The sequence below is a fragment of the Pungitius pungitius genome, chromosome 2 (genome assembly GCF_949316345.1).
Source record: "Pungitius pungitius chromosome 2, fPunPun2.1, whole genome shotgun sequence".
In the NCBI taxonomy this organism is placed as follows: Eukaryota; Metazoa; Chordata; class Actinopteri; order Perciformes; family Gasterosteidae; genus Pungitius; species Pungitius pungitius.
The window spans coordinates 4,085,981-4,108,257 of NC_084901.1; the positions used below are offsets into that span (position 1 = coordinate 4,085,981).

General features: G+C 48.1%; 1 protein-coding gene across 2 annotated transcripts in view; it reads right to left on the reverse strand.

Annotated features, from left to right (window-relative positions):
• sema3aa (sema domain, immunoglobulin domain (Ig), short basic domain, secreted, (semaphorin) 3Aa) overlaps positions 1-22,277 on the reverse strand; it is a 28,069-nt gene continuing 5,792 nt past the window's right edge. Inside the window, exons 1-17 of one of the 2 annotated variants that reach the window (XM_037461133.2) lie at positions 21,401-21,799; positions 16,665-16,825; positions 15,355-15,417; positions 12,473-12,592; positions 11,671-11,761; positions 11,456-11,575; positions 9,343-9,485; positions 9,084-9,198; positions 8,898-8,967; positions 6,458-6,602; positions 6,109-6,328; positions 5,765-5,856; positions 5,625-5,666; positions 5,265-5,422; positions 3,520-3,587; positions 3,266-3,414; positions 2-2,870 (exon numbers count right to left, since the gene is read on the reverse strand). In XM_037461133.2, the coding sequence (XP_037317030.2) occupies positions 2,136-2,870; positions 3,266-3,414; positions 3,520-3,587; positions 5,265-5,422; positions 5,625-5,666; positions 5,765-5,856; positions 6,109-6,328; positions 6,458-6,602; positions 8,898-8,967; positions 9,084-9,198; positions 9,343-9,485; positions 11,456-11,575; positions 11,671-11,761; positions 12,473-12,592; positions 15,355-15,417; positions 16,665-16,825; positions 21,401-21,404 (2,496 nt within the window). In that variant the 5' untranslated portion in view covers positions 21,405-21,799 and the 3' untranslated portion in view covers positions 2-2,135. Of the gene's footprint in view, positions 2,871-3,265; positions 3,415-3,519; positions 3,588-5,264; positions 5,423-5,624; positions 5,667-5,764; positions 5,857-6,108; positions 6,329-6,457; positions 6,603-8,897; positions 8,968-9,083; positions 9,199-9,342; positions 9,486-11,455; positions 11,576-11,670; positions 11,762-12,472; positions 12,593-15,354; positions 15,418-16,664; positions 16,826-21,400; positions 21,800-22,277 lie in introns of those variants that run through there. The other variant, XM_037461132.2, reaches the window with a different exon arrangement.

Below are 22,277 nucleotides of genomic sequence, written 5' to 3' on the forward strand. Positions count from 1 at the left end.
ACGAGCTAACGTGCATTGTTACCTCGTATATAGAATCAATTGCAGCTGAGGACACTGTGTGCAGAAAGGTATTTGATTGAAATGACTGAAATGAGAACAAATGGACATTTTTTTTTTTTTTTTTTTTGTAACGGAGATGTTTATTTAGACAACTGAATGCATGCCAGACAGAACTGTGCTACAGCAGCGGTAACTTTCAGCTCTCTCGCTTTAACTCTGAGGGAGAGACCCGAATCGATGACACACCAGACTTCGGAGTATTGGTAGAAAAACACTATCAAGTTCTAAATTATTGCATTGACACATTACTCTTTGTCGTGTAAGGAGGGATCGGGGGAAGTGGGTAACATTGTTGTAACGAGGTTCAAGGGGCTTCAAACAGCTTTGGCCAGAGTATCATGGGTTGTTAATATCACATGTTTTGGCAAAAAGGACAAAAAACGGAAACCTCACACTTTGCGTTAAGGGAACTTCACCTTTCACACAAAACACGTAAAGAGACGATAAAAAAGATGCACTGTAGCATTCACATGCAGTATAACGTGTCTTCTCCTTCAGACTAAAATTTAACGTTTTTTTTTTTCTCCACTATTTCTTACAGAGTTTCACAGCTAATGTTTTTCAGTTTCGGGGAATTATCTTACACATAATGGATACTGGATGAACAAAGACATGTTGGATGGTTTTTGGGAGAAAGGAAAACGTTATGAAATCACCTGTTATGACATTCAAAAGAGACAAATTTGTGCTTTTCGTGGGTGGGATCTCTATCCGAAATGTAGCAATGACACAAACTCGTGTACTCGTGCTCATGAGTCATTTTCACCGTTTTATCCCTAAAAAAAAAAAGGAACTCCTTGACATTCTTTCAACCAGTTGGTCCATCAAAGTTTTCTCAGTTGCTGTTACCATTATGTCTCCAATATATTGATGAGCCAAAAACACCATAATATCAAAAATAAATGCAACCCTTTCACAAAACAATGAGCAATAAATAATAATCAAGTGGTGTTCTTGTACTGTATATGTACTGTATATACACAGAGAGTTAAGTTTGTCGTATATATGTACACAAAACAACTGGCAGTCTATATCAGACTGGGTTTTTACAGCCTACAGCTGGAGTTCGTGCCCAGATTCTATAAATCCCAGAAAAAAGCAACACCATAATAACTTACACAGAATCCTCAAGAGCAGAAGGGATAATGAACAATGAGACTACTATGCCGCTTCCAATTTTTCGCCCCCCAAAATAGAAGCACTGGTCTGGAAAGGTAAGGAAATATAAAATAAAAATGTGACATTTCTTTAGGTAGGGTGTAAAAAAAAAAAAAGCTTTTAGAATTCCATAAAATAACTAGCTTATTAAAACATTGATTGACAACAACATGCACGATGCTTCCCCAGCCTCAGGGTTCTGATGAAGCACTTTCTCTAAACCGTAGCATGACTTTGCATTTTTTTGCACGTAAAAATGCTTCTATTGTTTTTTTACGGGCGACGCGGGTGAAAACCCTTTCCTCTTTCCAGGGTGCTGTCGTGTCCGTCGTCACATCAAACACTAGACGGATGGTTCTTTTTCTCCTCAAACAGTTCTTCAAAATAAGAGTTTTTTAACATTTCTTTTTTTTTTTAAATCCATTCCATACCCACAATCTTGCAGTTCACATGCTCAGGTCAAAGAGGACAGCCTGGATGCATCATGTCTGTGTGTCTGTTAATGTCTCCAGAACTGTCCGTTCAGCGTACAAAGTCCACCTCACTAAACATGTTTTTTCTCCCAGTCTTATTTTACTAGCTTATGTACAGGAAGGGGAAGTGTCCGCCCGGCGGTATCCTAGGAAACCGGCCACATCCTCACACCATTCCAGTTTGCATTCCTCTTGTTGATTATTACGCTCTCCACAGGTTACGTGAATATGCCTCTATGTGTATATATCTAAAAATGTTCCGCTGTTTTCTTTTTTTTTTTTTTTCCACGGGGCTTTTTGTTCTGCTGTCGTCACGGCGACGTCAATGGATCGTACGCTGGACACACAGCGCGTGTGCGTGTGGGTGCATGGGGTTTGTGCTCGTTTCGCCGTGGATCCGGCCGCAGGTTTGTGCATCCGGCGCCTTTCCCTTCCCCCCCCCCCTCAAACACTCCGCGGGGGTCTCTGGAGCTCGTGGGTCCTCCTGTTGCGTCCTTTCTTATTCTCCTGCATCCGTCTCCACTTGGCCGCGTGCTGGCTGCTCGCCCTGGATCCCCCCGCGGCCTGAGAGCCCGCCTGGCCGCCCGGCCCCTTCTGGCCGCTCGCCGTCTTCTTACTGTTCTTGGGCGCCTCGCCCTCGGCGCCCGACGGCCCCGGGCCCGGTTGCGCCCGCTGGGTGGCCTGGCTTCGCGCTGACCCTTCCGCCGTCGGCCCTTCGGCCGGGGCCCCTCCGTCCCGGGGCCCCGGCCTGCTCTGCGGCGGGCTGGCTTGCTGCTTCTGGGCGTTGGGAGCCAGGGCGTTGGGAGCCAGAGCTTTGGGCCGCGGCACGCCGCCGTCGCCGTTGGCCGCCTTCCCCCTCTTCTGCTTGCGCTCTTTCTTCCAGACCCGGTCGCAGAACTCTTCCACGCTGTGGAGGTCCGGGTGGTCCAGGAGGGAGAGGAAATCGCGATACCACAGCCTGTGCTTGGGAGAGTGGCCGACCGCGCCTCCCGCAGCGGGGGCTCCGGGCAGGATGTCCCCCAGCTTCTGGGCGGGGATGACCTGGAGATTGAGGCTCAGCAGGGGCTGGATGAAGCCGTGTTCGACGGCCTGGCAGTGGTAGGTGCCCGTGTCGGACTGGATCAGGCTGCGTATGAGCAGGCCCTGGTCTGTGCGGAGCACCCTGTCGTCGAGCTTGATCTATGGAGGGAAACAGAGAGGAAAAGGCAAACAAGTTGATGGAGAGCCAGATAATGGGGGGAAAAGGGGGAGTAGAAAAACAAACAGATGTGTTCCCGTCCGGACGAGGTTTTTTACATCTGATTCTATAATTGATTCTGTGTGTTCTGTCTTCTAGGTAGTTAACCCGATGTATATTGGCCAACAAACAGCTACCAACAGTTGAACCAAAGATGAAGGTGTGTTCGAATTAACCTTCCTCCCAAAGCAAAGAGATGTTTCATTTGCGGAATTAGTTCCGGCGTGAAATTGAGCTTGAGTCCCCATTGGGATCCTGTTGGTTTTACAGATCCTCCAGTTGCTAACTTTTCCCACTCGAGAGGCCAACCGGCCTGTAACGCGCGCCCCGTACGCACCTCGTGTTTGCGGTCGTCGCTGGGCTTCTGCTGCTGCCAGTAGATGAGCGCCCTCTGAGACTTTGGGCTGCACTCCAGGAACATGCTGCTGTTCTCCACGCCGTACACTCCCCGGTCCTCCACGCCGCCCCCTAAGCCGTCCGTATCGTCTACTCAAACCAAGAAACACACACACACACACAGGTGGGGAGAATGAGAAGGGCGAGAAAGGGGACACGGTGCAGGCGTTTGGGTGTGGTGGTTATTGAAGGTACCATGATGCTGAAGATCTGAGCACTGGGAGAGAGGGTCTCCGTTTCTGATGTCCTGTCGCCTGGTTCGCCTGGGAAGAAACCACAGTGGAAGTCAACGGCTGGAGTGGGTGTGCTAGTGATGGAGGCAGCACAGGTTGTACGGAATAGACCCGAAAAGGCACTGTTCGCTGTACTGGTTATTGTCAACCACCAGGGGGCAATGCTACACAATGCTATTCCACGTTCAGCTTTACCGCCACAGAGTGGCTGTTTATTGGACCTTCGCCCCACTCTCACTTGGGTGAGACAAAACTGAATGCTGGCAGAATTGCAGGACACATAAGCCTGCAGAGCCATGAAAAAATGTGCTTCATTGGCTTCTGATGAACAGCCATTACGAAACACATTCAGCACCGCTTCGCCCTTGAAATACCTCCTAAACGCAGCCATGCGCTTCGTCATCTCAACATGAAGGTCCACTTTGTCCTTCTGATTTTTACTGCGACGGAAAGGCGTTTTTGTTGCCCGGCTTGACTGACTAAGTGCGAATGTGTTTCCCTTCGTCTCCTGGTTGTTATGGTCGTGTGTAAAATCTGCGATGAGGGCTGCAGAAATTGAAAGCCGGGCCGAGGCGGGGTAAGCCAAAGGTGAGGAGAGAGTTGAAAACAAGGAAATAAAGCAGATGGAGGGAAATAAAGGTGGTCACTGTTGTAACGAATGAAGAAACAGATGGAATGAAATGGTCAGACTGTACGTGAGAATTCTGCAGACAAAATATGGCCGTTGACGTCGTCCTCCTACTTTTCTCCTGCGTGCCCAGAAAAACATTTGGGGACACTTTTCTTTCTGTCTCTTCCTCACACGTGTCCCTCCTCTGTGTAATTCGCAGGCTGACATTCCTGTCCTCCTTGGCCCCCGCGTGAGCACGTGCGGCGCCCGGGGCGTCTGGTTCTCGTTCCACGGAGGGGGGAAAATATTTGCAGCGCAGAAGGAGAGCAGAGAGGAGCCGGCCCTGGCCCCTTAAACCGCGGGGCGTGCCACCTCCCCCCCCCCTACCCCCCGGAAGCCTGCCAAGCCCGGAGCATACCCACCGGCCCACTTCTGCTGGTGTGAGAAGCTCTGGGTGAATAAGACGTGTGTGTGTGTGTGTGTGGGCCTGTGGTGGTCAGCCTAATCCAGCAGGATACAGCAAAGGGTAATTTGAGGGTGTGTATGTTCATACCTCCTGGCTGCAGAGGGAAGCGGTCAGACGGCTCCCGGCTGGCTATGATTTAGTGCGTGCCCATTCTGCGTAGTTGTGCGTTCGCAGGGTGTGATCTTCTCCGACTCGGGGTGTGTGTACGTCTTGGCCCGTGGAGGCACGGCGTCGCAACTCAAGACCAACTGTTGCCCCGGCAGAAGCTACGAACCAGGTTGCTGGGTTGCACCATCCGGGAATGCACACTTGGCCTACTGCTCGTATCTAATGACTGTGTTTTGTGCCCGTGTAGCGTTCTAACCCCTGATTGCTTCCATGTCTCGATGTTTTTGGCCCGCGCCGTGTAAACCTTCAGTTCACCGCCCCCCCCCCCCCCCCCCGCCCTCGCGCCACAAAAAGCCAACAATCCGAAGCCAACTGCCACGTCAGACCGCAGGTGCGCTGATAACTGCCAGGCGGGGAACGTTTGCTGAGAGAGAGAGAGAGAGAAGCAACGCAGGTTTCCTCTGTCAGGGTAAACAAGGAGTCAGTGGGTGCGTTTCGGGTTTTGCGCGCGACAGGCTCCCACCTCTTGGCGGTGGGGAAGTATCTTGAGCACTCGCTGCCGTCCCAGGCGCAGTAAGGGTCCCGGGCCAGGCAGCACTCGGCGCATGCTTTCCCGTACACCTCGCAGCGATGCAGGGACATCTGCGACACGCCCAGGTCAGAGCCGAGGTACAGCTGTTGCTGTGGGAGCAGAGGAAAAAGGACAGAGCGGAGCTTTGAGCGTTTCCCGTTGTGAAAGGTGAAAGGTGGTCGTGGGTTCGACTCCCGGTGGGCGCATTACACATCGCTGTTTAATGGCCCAGGCGTCTTCACTCTTTAGTTTCACTTCTAGTCCCGTCAACAACCTCCGGATAAATGATGATGTGTGAAGACAAGTCCTTACCTGCTTGGTGGACAGCTCCATAGCGGTAATGGGAGTGGGTTCCTGCACAGAACAAAAGATGCCACATTTACGAACATTGGTTCGTTTTTTTTTTCTACAATCATGAATTGTGGTTTGCCGCGTCATTTTCAATGTCTCACCCTGAAGACAGTCATCTCTTCGAGCACTACTTCTTCCAAGTCATGCCAGCTTTCTCTGGGTATTGTCACCACCTTCAGTACTGTGCCCACATCTAAAAGAATATAGGTGAAGGTGAAGATGCAGTATAAAGACATGATCTGAGGCGGTTGGAATATGAACAAATGTTATTTTATTGTTAGAATAAAGCGATGTTCAAGCTTTTTTTTTATACATATGCATGTTTATGCACAGAAAATATAGAAATAACCAAAACAATATTAAACGGAACATTTCTTCATTCATAAAAGTGCATAAGAATCAAGCCTAAATACCATGTAACTGTGAAAAAGTGGACGTTGTGTACCTGTCCCGATGAACATGACGTCGTACTGTCCGTCCTCCGCCTCCACTCTGTCCACCACCAGCTGGGAGAACTGGTAGTCCACGTCCGTCCGCACCATGATGGGACGCCCGCCTATCGGGTGCACCGGGTTGTACATGGCGGGGTGACCCCTGGCAAAGGTGATGACATCATCGGGAAGGTCCTTGGTGGAGTCGAATCCTCCAAATGTCTTACTGGGGCACTGTGAAAAAGACCAAAGTGGAACGCAGGTGAGTTTCAGACAAAAAGACACCAATTTATATATATACTATAATTCCACTTTATTGCTTATAAAACCACTAGATCTGTTTCCAGTTGTTTGGGGACTCACAGTGCCGGGGCGGGGGTAGGGCACCCTCCCCTGGAAAGGCACCCACTGGTAGTTGGGTCCGTCTCTGTGGGCGTAGGGACCCAGGAAAACCCTCCTGATGTCGGCCATGTTGTACATGCACACTGCTGAGCCTTTAAAGATGTTACTGTGGAGAAAGAGACGAAAAGAAAAAACAGAGCGAGGGAGGGAGTGAGAGGGCGGTGACACAAAGGGAAGATGACACACAAAAAGGGCACTCACAAACAATTGGCCACCAGGCAGGGATTGAGAGCTCGTGAAATGCTGAAGAAAGACAACAAAATGACCCTTCATCGCACAAAGAAACGGCGAGGAGCGCGGCTGTCATTACCTAAGTGTAGGGATGACAGATTGGAACTTCTCCCTGATTGCTTCCAGCGTCTTGAGAACAGACAGGAATTTGGGCACACCACCAGCTCAACAGAAGACCTGGTTCGAGAGCACACTCGAGAATCCCCCTGCTACGTTTTGTGAGCACACGCTCGAGCCAGATGGGCGGTGTTTGCTTTTACTCGCCAGACTAGGCCTGCAGCTAGCGACGGTCAATCAATCGCGCAAGAGAAAAAGAGGACAATTTGTGGATTTTTTTTTTGCAATTCGAGCCGTGCCCGGGTCATCCAGAAGACAAGCACTTTATATTCAAAGATATACATATCTGTATTCTAAGAGTTCAAATATTGCTGTCAACATTGTGACAGGAAGTCCATTAACCTCTGACCCCCGTATACAATTCATTTACTTCACCTTTGTATAGACTTGTTCGTAGGTCGATCGATCAAAAATCAAGTTCATTCATCATTAATTTGTCACTTTTTACAGATGGCAGATTCTAATTTAGACAGCCGGTCTGCTGCAATGTCATGAACCAAATGTTTCAAAAAGAGCCGGCGCGCCGTTCGTCTTGCTGACTGCGACGTGGCGTTGTATCCGACTAATTAGGGAACGTGGCTGTTATGAACACAGCCGACGGGATCCATCAAAGCGCGCAAAGACGAATGGATCGGCATTTGAAAATGTTAATTGCAGAGAAATTCAATTAACTCCAGGAGCAAAAAGAAGAAGAAGAAAAAAAACGAAACTTCAATAGCTATCATTAAGAAGAAGGACGAAACATGTGTTGGAGCAGATGCACCCAATTTGAGAGAAAGGCACACATAGTCAGTCAACCCAACGAAAATACGCACAAACACACGCACACAAACAGCACAACCAAACATTGATCTGTCAGAGGCAGCTTTTTTGTGCCTCATTAAGCAGTGATATTAAAAGCTGGTCCCTCTGAGTCTCTCCTCTATTCATCTCTGAGAAGCGGCCACTTAGAAAACCAATTAAACCCACTCTAATTCCTCAATGCCCCATAATTGAATTTTAAAGTGTGCATGTACTATGTGTCTGTGTGTGTGTGTGTGTGTGTGTGTCTGTGTGTGTGCGAAGCGAGCTCACAAGTGCATACCGGAGGTGTGCAACCCACCACCACGCACCGACCTCTGGCTTTTAATACATCTCCACAAAATGAAAAGAAAAGCCCGCGCGGGGGGCCCAGCGATGCGGGGGCGCCTGTCGGTATGCGTTAAGCTCGCGCCGCCGCTCTTATCATTAGCCGTGATTGATGGTGAAGTGTTTGTCCCCCTTTTTCAGAGGCGTCCGATGGACACAGAATGGCCCCCGCCTCCTTCCCAAATGCAAATTCATCATCATCATGGTAAGTGCCGCCATCTGTGCCATTTCAACTCACTTATCTGCCCAGGCCCCACGCCACAACCCGCTCTGCACGCTTCAAACAGAGCCCCACCCGCCCATCAAAGAAAAAAAAAAAAAAAAAAAGAAGCCATTGCAGGTCCTGGGGCGGCGTCCAGGGGAGAGACGTGCGTTCCTGCTGAGTGAATATCCCGTTTCTCTCTCCCCTTACTTCCCCATAATCTGATTTCCCTTACAAGCCTCTGTAGGTTTCAGTGGAAAAAATAAATAAAAAAAGGGGGGGGGGGGGGAACAGGTAGAGATAAAAAGGCTAAAAGCAATATCCATCCTGAGATGCGAAGCGGGGGAACCATATGAGGGGAAGGCAACCATAAGACACCTGTAAGTGGATTACGGGACAGGGAGTGCCGTCTGGGAATTTGACGGAGGGGGAGGGGGAGGGGGGGGGGGGGGCACGCTTGGTCGCTCGCATCCTGCCGTGTCATTAAGAACGGTTAAGGGAATTAAAGATGAAAGGCCTGGAACAGAACGTTGTGAAGTGGAGGAGTTCTCGAAGAGAAACCTGAAGCGTGTGTTTTTTATTTTGTCGATGACGGCTGCGACGTGGGATTCGGTTCCTCGTGATCGCCTAGCAACAAAACAAATATGATGCCGCCGCCGGCTGTCAACGTGAGCCCACGCACGCCCAATTTTGGAGGGTCACATGATAAGGGTGGGTCTGTACCTGGATGTGGTGAACACAGCGTATATAACTGGATTCTTTGGGTCCTTGGAGCTCATGAGAAACACGTCCTCTGAAAAAAAAAAGAAAGAAAAAAATGGCCGAAAGGTCAGTTTCCTTTTTTTTTTTTTTTTTTTCATTTGAAAGAGAGACTTTCCATCGAAACACAAATAACGAACACACACTTACGCAGCTCATCGAAGTGTGTATCTATGCCGTTGACCCCGGGCACTGAACACATCAGCCGGGCCTTGAGGAAAGTGGTCCACTTGTTCACTAGACTCCTGTGACCCCCCATGTCATTCTGCAGCACAAAGCCAGGACTACTCAGTACCTTTGAGTTAACATGCAGTTTGTCTCTGTAGGACCATGCAAATTTTCTTTCCGTGTCTTTTGAGCAAACTGTGATAGCTTTTTTACATTTTTTTGGGCATGTGTGTGTTGTTACCTTACACAGTTGTCCTATCCTGGCGATGGTGGCCTTGCCAGTGTGCTCTCCGTCCATGGCGTTCTCCTTGAAGAACAGGAAGACCTTGTCGTCTTCAGGGTTGTCACTCTCTGGGATCAAGTGAACGCCAATGAACCTGGGGTCTGGAAGAAAAAGACACAAACAACTTGAGGCACGCAAAAAAACGAAATACTGACGTGCAGACATCTTTGTTCGTACACCCTCGTAACCGAACACAAGCGCGATTCAACGATTCGAACTCCGCCCCAACCCGGCCATCCTTTTTAGCCCCTATTTTACACCTCCAACACCTAATCCCCCGTGATATTCTCCCGTCACGGCTCAGTAATGGCGGCCATTCACTTTACACACTGGTGTTACAGTATCTGACTTTAAACCCGGCGAGCGCTCCAAGTCCAAATCCCACATAACTCCTTTCCCAACGCGCCCCCCCGTCCCCGCAAACACATGGTCTGTATGGTCTCTAAATGGTAAATGCATCCTGACTTTAAGAGAGGAAATCAAAGCTAAAAGCCGAGGTCTTATGGTGGGGGGGGGGGGGGGTGTATCGGTGCGTTGGAGGGGCAGATGGGAGGGGAAAAAAAGTGGCCTGCCGTCACTGCGCGTAAATCGAGCCGGTGTCTGGGGGGGGGGGGGGGGGGTGGGGCTCGGCGGGGTGGGGTGGGGGGGTCAGCTGGAGAGAAACAAGCCGTGCCATGTTACGCCTCCGTGGTCGTTTAGGATACCGAGTAGCTGTGAAAAAGACGAGTGTGGCCAAAGTGGGGAGTCGGATTTATAAGCGCTGTGCGGGTGCGAGACCTCTGGCATGAATCATGTGACCCCCGCGCTCTCTGCTCGCGGCGCTGTCGCGAGGACGTGCCGTTTAAGCTCACACGTCCATAAATTCAACCTCGCATGCAAAAAAAGGCAAGCAGGCTCCTGCCGGTGTGGCCAACTCCATTACGACTTTTTATTCCCAACAAAAGGCCACTGTGTGCAGTTAAAGGTCTAATCGCACCTAAACGTTGAGTAAGAGGGCATTTTGAAGGGGAAGGGATGAAAAGAGGAAAAAGTATACAATTTAACCCCTAAATCCTATTTAGAATCAACCGCTATTAGGAAGGAATTCCCCAGTTTCTCTGTTGTTGCATTTGAGCACCATGTAACCTTGTTGATAAAGGCTCAATACAACATTCCCATCCCAGTAATCCACGCAATTACAATCCCCCCCCCCCCCCTCCCTCTTGTGAAGCGGGAGTCGGATTTTGCCTCCCCGGGCGTGTTTGTTTGAACAGGGTGAAAGATCGATGGGGGGATTCACGCGGTTACCACGGCTCCTCCTTTCCACATCAGTCCGTGTTAATATGTCACAGCAATCGGCACCGCAGAAGAGAGTGTTTGTGATTTCTGATGGCGCAGCGGAAGGAGACGGGGGGGGGGGCGGGGGGACGGACGAGAGGAATTTGACTCCGCCACAGGAAAACAGCTGAGAGCGGATTAGTTCTGTGGGAACGAGGGATGGCACAGCTCGAGGGAAAAGGTTCAAACTGACCTTTTGAGGCTCCCTAAGTCCTCAGCGGTGCCGACAGATAGCCAGACAGAGCGAACAGTCAATAACTCTCACCGCCCCGCTAATCCTACCCGGGCCGGGGAATCCAGTAACTTTGTGAATGGGCCCCCGACCCCCACCCCCCCCCCCCCCCCCCGATATCTGATGTCTGCACGTGAATGGGAATGATTGGAGTCTTGTGAGGCTTGCGAGGGAATTTAATGCTTTAATGGGAATTGAAAAGCTCAATGTTAATCTTTCTCCCAAACTGGCCAAAGGCTTCGCTTCCACCTCGGGCCGAATGGTTATAAGGTTATTGTGGGCCGCGCGGGCCCAATTTCAGTTTAATAGTAACGTTTTTTTGAAGTGTGGAAGGCTCAAGATTGAAATAACCTTTTGAAATAACAGAACTACAGTGACAAAATATAGTATATTAACTGATTATTTTTTTTTATGGAGAAAAACTTTTTTCTTTTTCCCAGATTGTCCTTTAGAAGTACACCTAATTTAAGGAAGATTATTGATCCTTTTCTTCATATGCTATTTGTATGCTCTTTTTTTTACCATTCAGCCATCTTGAATCATGCTGCTCCGTTCTGATTGGATGATGATCTCCCAGGGTCCGGAAAATGGCAAAGTCCCTTCCCATGAAATCAGCAGATGTGCCAGAGTACAGCTCTCCATCTGTTGGAGAGGAAAAACTGCAGTTAGGAACAAACGACAGTTCAGAAGTGAACGGGTACTTCCTGGGACTAAATCGAGGCAGAGATCAAACCCACCGATCAGAAGCGAGGCGGAGAGCATTTTGGGGTCGTAGGGGCTTTTCCCGCGGCCGTTCTCGAAATGCGAGGCCAGTCGAAAGATGTTTTCCTGTGGCGAAAAAGGGTCAAAGTTCGGAATGAGGCCCGTGAAGGTACATTTATAGCCTGTGTTTCAAATGACACCAAATTCCAGTTGGGAGGCAGGCGGCGTCTGGGCCTCTGAACGCATTTGATTACAGATCAACTATAATTCCTCGACAAAAAGGGGAATATTGGGGAGTGGGGATCATGCAGCTTCAATTGAAGAAAAACACAAAAGGGAGACCCAACTGACTGTTTTCTTTCAATCAATTACTGACCACACTACTTTAAACCAAAGTGAACCCATGCAGGGACTTCAGCACTCGAAACCCGCATGGTGCAAACGGTCCATCCCTGCCCCACTGTCGGACTGCAGAGCCCATGCTGGTACATTGATTTAACCTGCAGACCTTCATCAAGATGACTGATTCAACTTTCATCTGGGGAAAAGGCGGCTAAAATTCTCGACGGCTGAAATCCAACCATGTGGTGTTATTTTCCACTTCTTCTTCTTCTTCATCACACAAAAGGATAACATTGATGAGGAGATAATCGATGGAGGGAATGGTTACTGCTGTGCTGGACGGAATCGTCCTCATGGGTTTGTATTGCAGCCAGGTCAAAGGGGAAGCAATGACTTAGTATGTCATTAGTTTACTCATTGAGACCTAAATGACCTTTTGCATGCACACATATATCACTGATTAAACATATTCCGGTGAACCAATAATATTACTACCTCTGCCCTCTTCCCCATTTCCAGAAAAGAGCAGATGGGGTGGAAGGCTCCTGTGCCACAGATGTACAGGTGGGTCTGGTTGAAGGGTTGGAGGACCCGGATGAAGTTAGAACACTCCTTCTGGAAAAGAAATGAGATATCAGACATCAAATACCCACAACCAATGTGTGAAACCATTCATCTGGGCAAAAACATTTGAATTAATTTTGCCTATGCAATACCTGTGTTTGTCTATATAGAAATTCTGCCAGTATAGTGTATAATATAGCCTTTCCAAACTTTCCAAAAGCCTCCTACATTACATAAAGGTTGAATTAAGTTTTATCCCTTATGAAAAGTGCTTCGATGATTCAATTGAAAATAGGGACTAATAGGAAGCAGAGAATGATGGAGAATAAGGAAAAGCTCTGTTGAAAGACCCTTTTAAAGCAGGGACTTTCCAGTTGGATTGGAAGAGACGTATGAAACTGAGTCTCTTTCAAGGAAATCCCACCTGTGCTGTAAATGCAATCAGGCACTCTGGTTTTTAACGATCCAGATGTTTAAATTTACCGAGGGTGTTTGGGTTGGCTCCTCAGCACATGTTGATAGTCCCAGTGGTGTGAGACTGTTTATTAGAGTGCTAATCAACAGGATTGGTTAATGTAGGAGGGCTATTAGCAGCCGCGAGGAGTTGATTGGGGGCCCTGGTGGTTAAGAGATTAGGCGGGTTTTGCCTAATTACAAATACACGCTGTGTATCCACACGGCAAATATGTAGACATTTGCTTGGTGGTTTGAAAAAAAAAACGCAGCGCTCGCATCACATCCCTTTAACACGTGCATCTCTTGAGGCTTCAGACCCCACAGACGTCACAGTTGGATGATTTGATGATGTCCCTCATATGAGACGTAAACTGATATGAAGATTCACTGTGCCCGGCTCGGAGTGATGACCTTTTTCAACGAAGAACCAAATAAACTCTGGGATCACACGCTGCTAAGATTACCCATAAAAAAAAGATGGAATTTCCTGGTATTACTCAGAAAGGAAGAAACTTGTGTTTAGCCTCTTTTGCCTCCTCGGTGATGTACATGCAGAATTTGATATTTTATAAATGTATGCTTACTCACAGATTTGGCACAATAGATGTTCAGCTCTCCTCTCATTTCCAGGCTTTATGCTAAGCTAAGCTAACTGACTGAGAGCTACGGCATGTCACAAAACTATTTATTTAATGTGAAAATTGAATTCAATCAATTGAATGTCCAAATATTAACTTGTTACAGTCATAACGGCAGCATGGACGTAGTTTCTAACCAACCACAGGTCCATTCAAGCAAGCATCATCCGATAAACGGCATGTTATGATTAACCAAAGGACTACTGTTTCATTCACAGACTCAACTTCCACCATTTCTTTGGGCTCACCTCTCACCTTCAAGTCTGTGCGACTTAAAGACTTTACCTTCTGCTTTACTTTTTTTTTTTTTTTTACAGCCGGGGCTCATATCCCTCCCACATCATTCTCACAACCTTTATTCTAAGCATTTCACCAACTCCTATAATCCCCCCCCCAATGTCGGGATTTGACTGGGCGCTCTGTGAGTTCCACACTGTGCGGTAGGTACCCGGCCTGCACAATAAACACCGACGGACGTTTGTTATGCAAGTCGTCCGTGGGGGGGGGGGCGCCTCTGTCGTGCCCCGAGGTAAAGAATATTTCCCCTGATCACAGACTGTGCCATTATGTGAAAACCACACAGGATAAATGAGCGATCGTCGGATCACACTAATGACTCTCGTTGGAATGGGTATTGATGATGTTTTTCCGTCGAGGAAGGGGACAGCTGTGCGTGTGGTTTCGCGTGTGTGTGTGTGTGTGGACGAGTCGAGTGAATTTTGACATTCTAGAAAAAGGTCTCTAGCTGGATATGGAAAAAGCGTTGGGTAAATAATGAATCGAGCCTCTGGACCGTTTGTTTTCGCTGAATCAAATGCAACAACCTGGGCCACGCTACCAACTAGTCCTGCCAGGGAGAATGATGCAGCCGTGAGGCGGAGGGGGTGGGGGCGGGGCAGCTGTTACATTTGTTCTGCGGCTGTAACACTGTGGTTTTGGCGGAAATGCATCACTTTGGGAGCTGCGAATGCTTTGGCAACGTCCTAATCAAGGTCCCTCCCTGCTGCTCTCAGCGCCTCATTTTCAAGGGTAAACATTTTCACAGCACGCAAATACCTCCGCGTTGGCTTTTGCGCCGCCAGAAATATTCACTTTGCACCGTGCGAGGGGAGCAGAAGTGTAGCGTGGCTGCTTGGGCCGATGGCGACTGGGTGTTTTTTTTTTTTTTTTTGCGAGGATCCCGAAAAGCTGCCGTTGACTTAGACCGAAGTAAAAAAAAAAAAAGATTTAAAATGACTACTTCTGGATAATCCTAAAACCCTTCAGCCGCTGAGCTCCACATTCATTCAGCCATGAAATTGAGATCAGATATGACATTAGAAATGGCCTATCCAAACGCGTGAGCTGACGCGCAGTGTCAGATAAGGGAGGACTCAAACAACACGCTCCCACATAAATATGTGCAACATGCGCTCACCCTGAAGCACAAAACACACTCCCGGGCCATTAAACTGCACGTTCGCAGCGGGCAAATAACCTCGCTGTGACCGAACACCGGGTCGTACAGTGTGTTCAGTTGTGCACCTCAGTGGGGGAATGGCCTATAGAGAGAGTGCAATTGAGCCAGGGGGCGAGATGGCACGTGGCTACCGTACCGACCCCTAATTCGTCCAGGCGACCTCTCCAATGCAGTATTGCGACGTCGCATGCGCTGCATGAATTTGCGCGAACCGGCGTATCTTTTGCCGCAACTTTACAAGCAACAGCAGCCGGACTTACCCCGAGGTCTTTCCCCGCCCACTTGCATTCGTCCCTCTTCGACGGGGTAGCGGGCCACGCGATCTGTGCAAAGGGAAAGAAAGTCAAAAGTCGTACTCCGCCGGAGGGGGGGGGGGAAGTGCAGATACTTGGACGTCGAGTCAACTGGTGAGTCAACGCGACACCTCGGAGGAAATGGAGATTTGTGTAATCCCCGGGAAAAAGGACCTCGACTTGGCCGTGCTTGAACATGTCATTTAAAATAAGGAGGCATTAACTGAGGGAAAAAATGTGCTGTTTTAGTTTGAAATTGGATAACATACACATGTAGACAGGCATGGGAATAGTACCCTCTATATGGCATTTGCTATGTCAATATATACATTAGATATTGTATAAATATGAGTTCTGGTTCAAATCATGTCAAACTCTCAACTTTCAACGCCTTAAATCCCGAGCATGTGGTTGTACTTTTCACTTTGGTTATGTGGAGAAAGCCGGCTTTTGCTACTTTGCTTTTTAAAAAGAAACATTGTGAACTAAATAATGGCTTTGTTCTGTCCTGAGGGCAAATATATCTGGTGTCACACAAAGTATAAACACATGGGGCATACAAAGGTATATGTGCGAGGAAATGGTCTATATATTCAAAATGTGGGCGCCAATGAGCTCACTTTTTTTTTTTTACGGTGGCCAGGCAGATGTGGAAAGAGGAAAAGGAAATGTATGCACTTGCATGTTCATCTGTAAACCTATTTGAAGACTATCTCATCTCTATATCAGTTGTGATTTCCTCTCTTTAGGGAATTTGCGCTGCACATTTTATGGTAATTACATCAAATTTGCTTAATCACTACTTTTCGCCCTTTATCTGATAATGACGCAAAGATCAGAACAAAAGCAGCGTACAAAGGGGGAAAAAAAAGCCGAGGGGCAAAAATAAAACGGAGGCACAGTCTCTCTCTCTCTCTCTCTCTCTCTCTCTCTCTCGGCATTGACTATGCATTTTTCAGCACTTTCATTATGCTGCCTGGCTCTCTGCAGCCTGCGGGCACGTCTGTGTCAGTCTTGTGTGTCTAAGATTGCAGCCTGAATCTGATAAAAAAAATAAAAAAAAAGTCTGTTAACCTAGTCCAGGTGGAGTAATGGAATTACGGACAGCCCTGTCTGGACAAAGGCAGACAGCGGGAAGGGAGGAGGGAGGGGGGGAGTGAGGTGGTGTGATGGACTCCAGAAGAAGAAGAAGAAGAAGCAGGATGAGAAGCATAGAAAAGGGAAGAAAAGAAAAAAAAGCATGGATGTAAATAACTTCCGAGAAATCCAAATTTCACCTGCTTGTGTTCTCTGTTGATGTTGACGAGGTCGAATGAGAAGATGTGGTCCTCGGCTCCGACCAGTAGTCTCCCTCGCTCCTCGTCCAATAGGAAAGCGTCGTAGCTCGAGCTGTTGGCCAAGCCATTGAAAGTGACCAGGTTGCTGGACTCTAACATCTCTGGATGAGGAAGAGGAGAAGGAGTTTGTGACGGTTTGTTTATTGGTAATGGCTCAAAATAAAAGGACTAAAGCATCAGATGAAGTGGGCCCTAGCAGTCAGAAAGAGGGGGGGGGGGGTTAGTAAGCCAAAAGAGGGGACTACATGTGGTGTTGAATTATTGTATGAATTGTCGGTCAGTCGAGCACCAAATTGTTTTGACAACCACATTTATTTATTTTTTCTCTAAGGAAAATCACTGCTTCCACAATCAAGATGCCAGCACACTATCAGCGGCTTTACATGTTTCCTTAATTGCTTTCTCTCCCCCCCCACACACGTTTCCCACCGCGCACAGACCTATAGACACGCGTCACTCAGGTATAGCGTGAGAGATTTCAAGTGAGCACAGCGTGCTCCAATCAGGGACCCTGGTTCAGACTGTTGAGCCGTGTGATTGGTTGAATTATTCATATGGAGTCAAAGCCAGGGGAGACGCCGTGTGTGGGTAAGCATGTAAGAGTGAGTGTGTGTGTGTGTGTGTGTGTGTGTGTGTGGCACGTAGCTGTAAACGGGTTATTATGTTGATCCGCATTGACGAGTGTGTGACTGCACATGGGTTTCTGCAGATTGTTCCATCCTGGTGAACGTGAGTGTTTAAGGTCATCCCAACTACATGCAGCCAGACCTCAGGTTCTCTCTGGTATGCCGTTAACAAAGAACCACACTCGCTTCCCCGGAGGCCGAGTCAACGCCATGATTGACGCGGGCAGTTATGGGGAAAACCAGGAATTCAAGTGAATCCAGGAAAGATCCGGAATACCATCCTATCATCAGTCTGTATTCATAATGAAATGAAAGCGATCTAATGGTCATTTGATCAGCTAATCAGCAGAATAATTAACTGCCAACCAATTGCTTTATTAATTAATTGCTTCAGGCCATTATCAAGTGTAAACTTTTACAATTGGAGGATTTGCGTTTTTGTAACCCATATTAACGGCTTCCAAATCTAACGTAGTTTCCGAGGCTTATATTTGAATTCCTTTACTTTCCTTTTTTGACCAAAAATTCCAACATACTCTTTTCAGAATTTTACAACGTGTAATAATAATTTATTTACGAAATCAACATTAATCCCAATGAAAGATGAGCAAATTAAAAGATGTATTAAAATCCCCACCACTTATACTACTTAATTTGTTCCTTTTCTTACAACATATTTCTTTGTGGAGAGCCAAATGCCACAAAAGGTCACAGTGAGTCTTTTGGAGTAAAACAACAGAATGACTTTAATTGAAAAGCAGCCCACATTATTAATGTGCAATTTAACAATCAAGAGTAGCCCATTTTATGTCATACAAAATAAGTTTCTCTTGAATATGGGATATAAGTGATATTGATTGAAATAGATTTAACCCCTTAACCATCTGCCTCTGGTTCCTGCACTGGATAACAGAACATGTGCTTTCTATTTTTCCCCCCCGCAGCCACAGTCTCCTCGAGCATCAGCCTCGCCATCACCCTGCATCATTCATCATCATCATCATCATCATCATCACCGTCGACATGCACCATGTAGCAAAGAGCACCCAAACACATACACACGTAAAAAGATATTTAAAAAAAAAATATATATATATATATATATATATGCATTATTTAAATACAAACACACACACGCAGCCCTGTGGATTGGGATGGCCCTGCTCTCCCCACAAAGCTCTGATTGACGGGCTGCTATAGGAGCCATCTGCGCCCACTCGCACTGTGTAAGATCTTGGACATCTGTGTCTACAAAAAAAAAAAAAAAAAAAAAGAAAAAGAAGAAGAAGGGATTGATGGAAGGGGAGATGGAGGAAGTGGTGAGCCGAGTACCGGTGAGGTGCACGAGGACTGTGAGAGGGAGGGGTCGTCACCTAATAAAAGTCGGCTGCAGCTCATCTGCGTCGGTTGGAGTCTGGTTTGACGCTGGGCAAAGGGAGAGGGAGGGTGGGTGGGTGGGTGGGTGGAGGGTGGGTGGAGGCATGAATGGAAATCCGCGGACGTGTGTCTGCGTCAGAATTCAGTCGTGCACCACAGATGGGTTGAGCGTACGTGTGTGTGTATATATATATATATTTATACATCTGCCTCTGGCCCCTTCATGCACACACTTGGATGTCTTATAATAAATGTGGGAGCCAATCACACAGCCTCTAATTCTGAGTTATTAACGGATCACACAACAAAATAGAAGGATCCTTGAATTAGTTAGAGGAGTTCCAGCAGACAGAATGCCCGGGGCGGATGGGGGGGGGGGGGGGGGGGGGGGTTCCTCTTGTATTTCAGCTATGATGTAAAGGAAAAAGGAATAGATGAAGCAGAGAGTCACGGCAAGCAGTTCATTGGAAACGAATAAAGTTGGAAAGATTAGACAAGAAGAAAAGAGAGAATGAAAGAAAAGAACGGCTCACATTGAAACATAAGTTGAAAGTGTCAAAAAGCAGATATGAGGACAAATGGAAATACTTTTTTTTCTTTTCTTTTACTGCCGTCCAGGCTGTATTTGTGACTCATCCGAGAAAGTGAGAAGCTGGAGCTGAACCCAGGAGTGCTACCAGAACAGGTCCGTCACGAAAGGCTTCCCCCAGATGGGCCGAAGCAGAAATAACACACATATCTCAACCCTTGGCCATGTCTCACAAAGACATGGTGGCCTGCACACAGAGGGGCCTTTATCTGCCCTGGGATCATCTGTGGTTTCGGAGAACTGGAGGAACAGGGCGTGAGCACCTAAAGGACCTCCAACCTAAACACAGACTCGCTGGTTTGGAGACGGGAGGACGGGGCAGATGCACCTCGGCTCATACAAAATACAGTAAGACAAGCACAGGAGAACCGCGCGCGCACGCACACACGCAGAACAAAACAAAGTGACATGAATATATTAGTATGGACCTAAATGTTTAAACCGCATCAATTCTTCCTGAACACACACGCACGCAGACGTACTCCACCAGAGTCGAGTTGTAATCCAAATCAGGATTTCCGCTTAAGCGGCACGAACTATTCGAACAGTGAGCGCACTCAGCATCTTCCACCTCTAACACACTGTCTGGCCCCGGACCCCCCAACACACACACACACACACACACACACACACACACACACACACACACTGAAACCCGTCTCGTCTCACCACACACAATGTGCTTAGTGTGCCTCGGATACTCCCATGTGCATGTGCTTTCCACTCACATCACACACACACACACACACGCCCTCATGCATGCACACACACACACATGGCGACACACACTGGCGGTCAGTCCCTTTCCATCGCACTTTCTCTTGTTACACACAACCTCTGTCTGCTCTTTTTCACTCGCGCATTCTGTCAGTTACACGTCCAGGCGAAGCGGCCAACGCAAACAGCCGCACACTCTGACACACACGCACACACACACACACGTCACACACCTGAATGGAACCAGGGATATATGGCAACAGTAGCTCAATATGTAGCTCAAGTTTTAACACGTGACGGAGAGATGGATTTGTATCATTTGTTAAATTCTACAAGCAGAATTCATTCGAATACACCATCATCCGTCCCTTTGTCATACGGCATTATGGAAAATAACCTGGCCCTTGTCTTAAAAAGCTCTGGGGAGGGGAGGGGAGAGGCGGACGGGAAATGTTCAAGTGCAATTGTCTGTGGAGTAGCTCTTCACTCCCCCATTCTCCAAACGGACGGGCGCTTTAGACGCCTACACGCCACCGCAGCAGCGGAATAATGAAACGGGCATGAAAGAAAGGCGACGGGGCATTAAATTACGTTTATATCTGAATGTGTGTTTGCATGACACTGCGTCTGTGTGTGTGTGTGTGTGTGCGTGCGCGCGTGTTTGAGTGACGTTAAACATAAAATCCTGTCGGAGGAAAACAGTTGACTGAGATTCAACACATGGGTAATATTCCACTAGACTAACCCTGCACTGTCCAACTGTCTAAATGTCCACACTGAAGGCTGAACGAGAGAAGGAGGGGGGGGGGTGGTTGAAAAGTAAAACCCCCCGTTTTACTCCTTCATTTCCTGTTGGTTGACACAGCTTTCCTTTTTCCTTGGCAAACGGGGTCATAACTTCGACCCGATAGGCGCGTTTCTGCGGTTTGTCGGAGAGAGAGAGCGCGCGCGCGCGCGCGTCTGCGCGTCATCGAGAAGCTCCTCCGCTGACAGGCGGCAGTTTGAAAAGGAAAATGGCAGCTCAGAGGGAACCCGCGGCGTAGGATTACACGTGTTTATCTTTCAAACCGCGCCACAAAAGCGGGAGACTCTGGGCACTGTGATTTCTGCCGTGGTTTGGCTTGTCTTTTCTCTCTCTCTCTCTCTCTCTCTCGCTCTCTCTCCGTGTGTGGCGCGGTGCACGTTCACCCCGCTCTCGCGACGGCCGCGGCCACAAAACACAGGTGTTCTTGGGAGAAATGACGAGACAGCCGCCCCCCCCCCCAGCAAAGACCTCAGCACATTTCCACAGGGAGCCCTGTGGAAATGTGCTGAGGTCTTTGCTTAACACAGCGTTCAAATATTATCCTTAGCTCAAGGATACCCACCCATGCCTTTAAAAGTTTGCCCCTCGCCAGCACGTCCTCGCCGTCCTCTTCCCTCCTCTTCCCTCTTCTCGCTCTCTTTCTGAGCACGGGAGCAGGTGGAGGTTGGTTTCCATGGCGACCGTCTGTGTAACGCAACCTGGGCTGTGCATTTTTCCTCCTCTCGGTTGCAGTCGGGGGACGTCTCCCGTCTGGGAAAGGTGCTGCCCTCAAACGCAGCACCGTGGTGACCTTTTTACGAGCAACAAGCTCTTTGCGCGCGCGTCTCAGTCCAAAAGGACCGAGAGAGCGTGTGCGCGCGAACATCGTGTTTGATTATTCAATGTGAGCTTCGCTGTGAGCCGACCTTACTCTTCAGAAAGGACGAGTGTGTTTTCTGGGACCGCAGTTCCATTTGGAACCGAAACCATTTTTTTTTTTTTATCTTCCTCAAGAAAAGTGACTCATAGCCATAATTCGTAGTCAAGTACCGTATCTTATGGGACATTTTAATACCATATTCCGTCCTTTGAATGTGACTCAGAGTGTGTAGGATATGTATCAGAGGGATTAACAGGGAAAACTTGACCACATCCCAAACCACAAGAATCTCTATGAGCAGTCTGAGCATGTGTTCGATTTCACCATCGCGGCACCACCCATCCATCTCTCTCAAAACCCCAAAACGCTGGACTCCCTCGTCCCGGGGGGGGGGGGGGGAGGAGGGGGCACCACACAGTGGGAGAACAACAGGGCACCGTGTACTCGGGAGAAAGGGGAAAGCATAGAACAACATAATAAATGATTACGGTCACAGAGACGAGGACAATGAAAAGCAAACTGCGGTTGAATATGGACCACTGAAAGGCTCACTGCATCACCAGGGGTCCTCAGCCTCTTT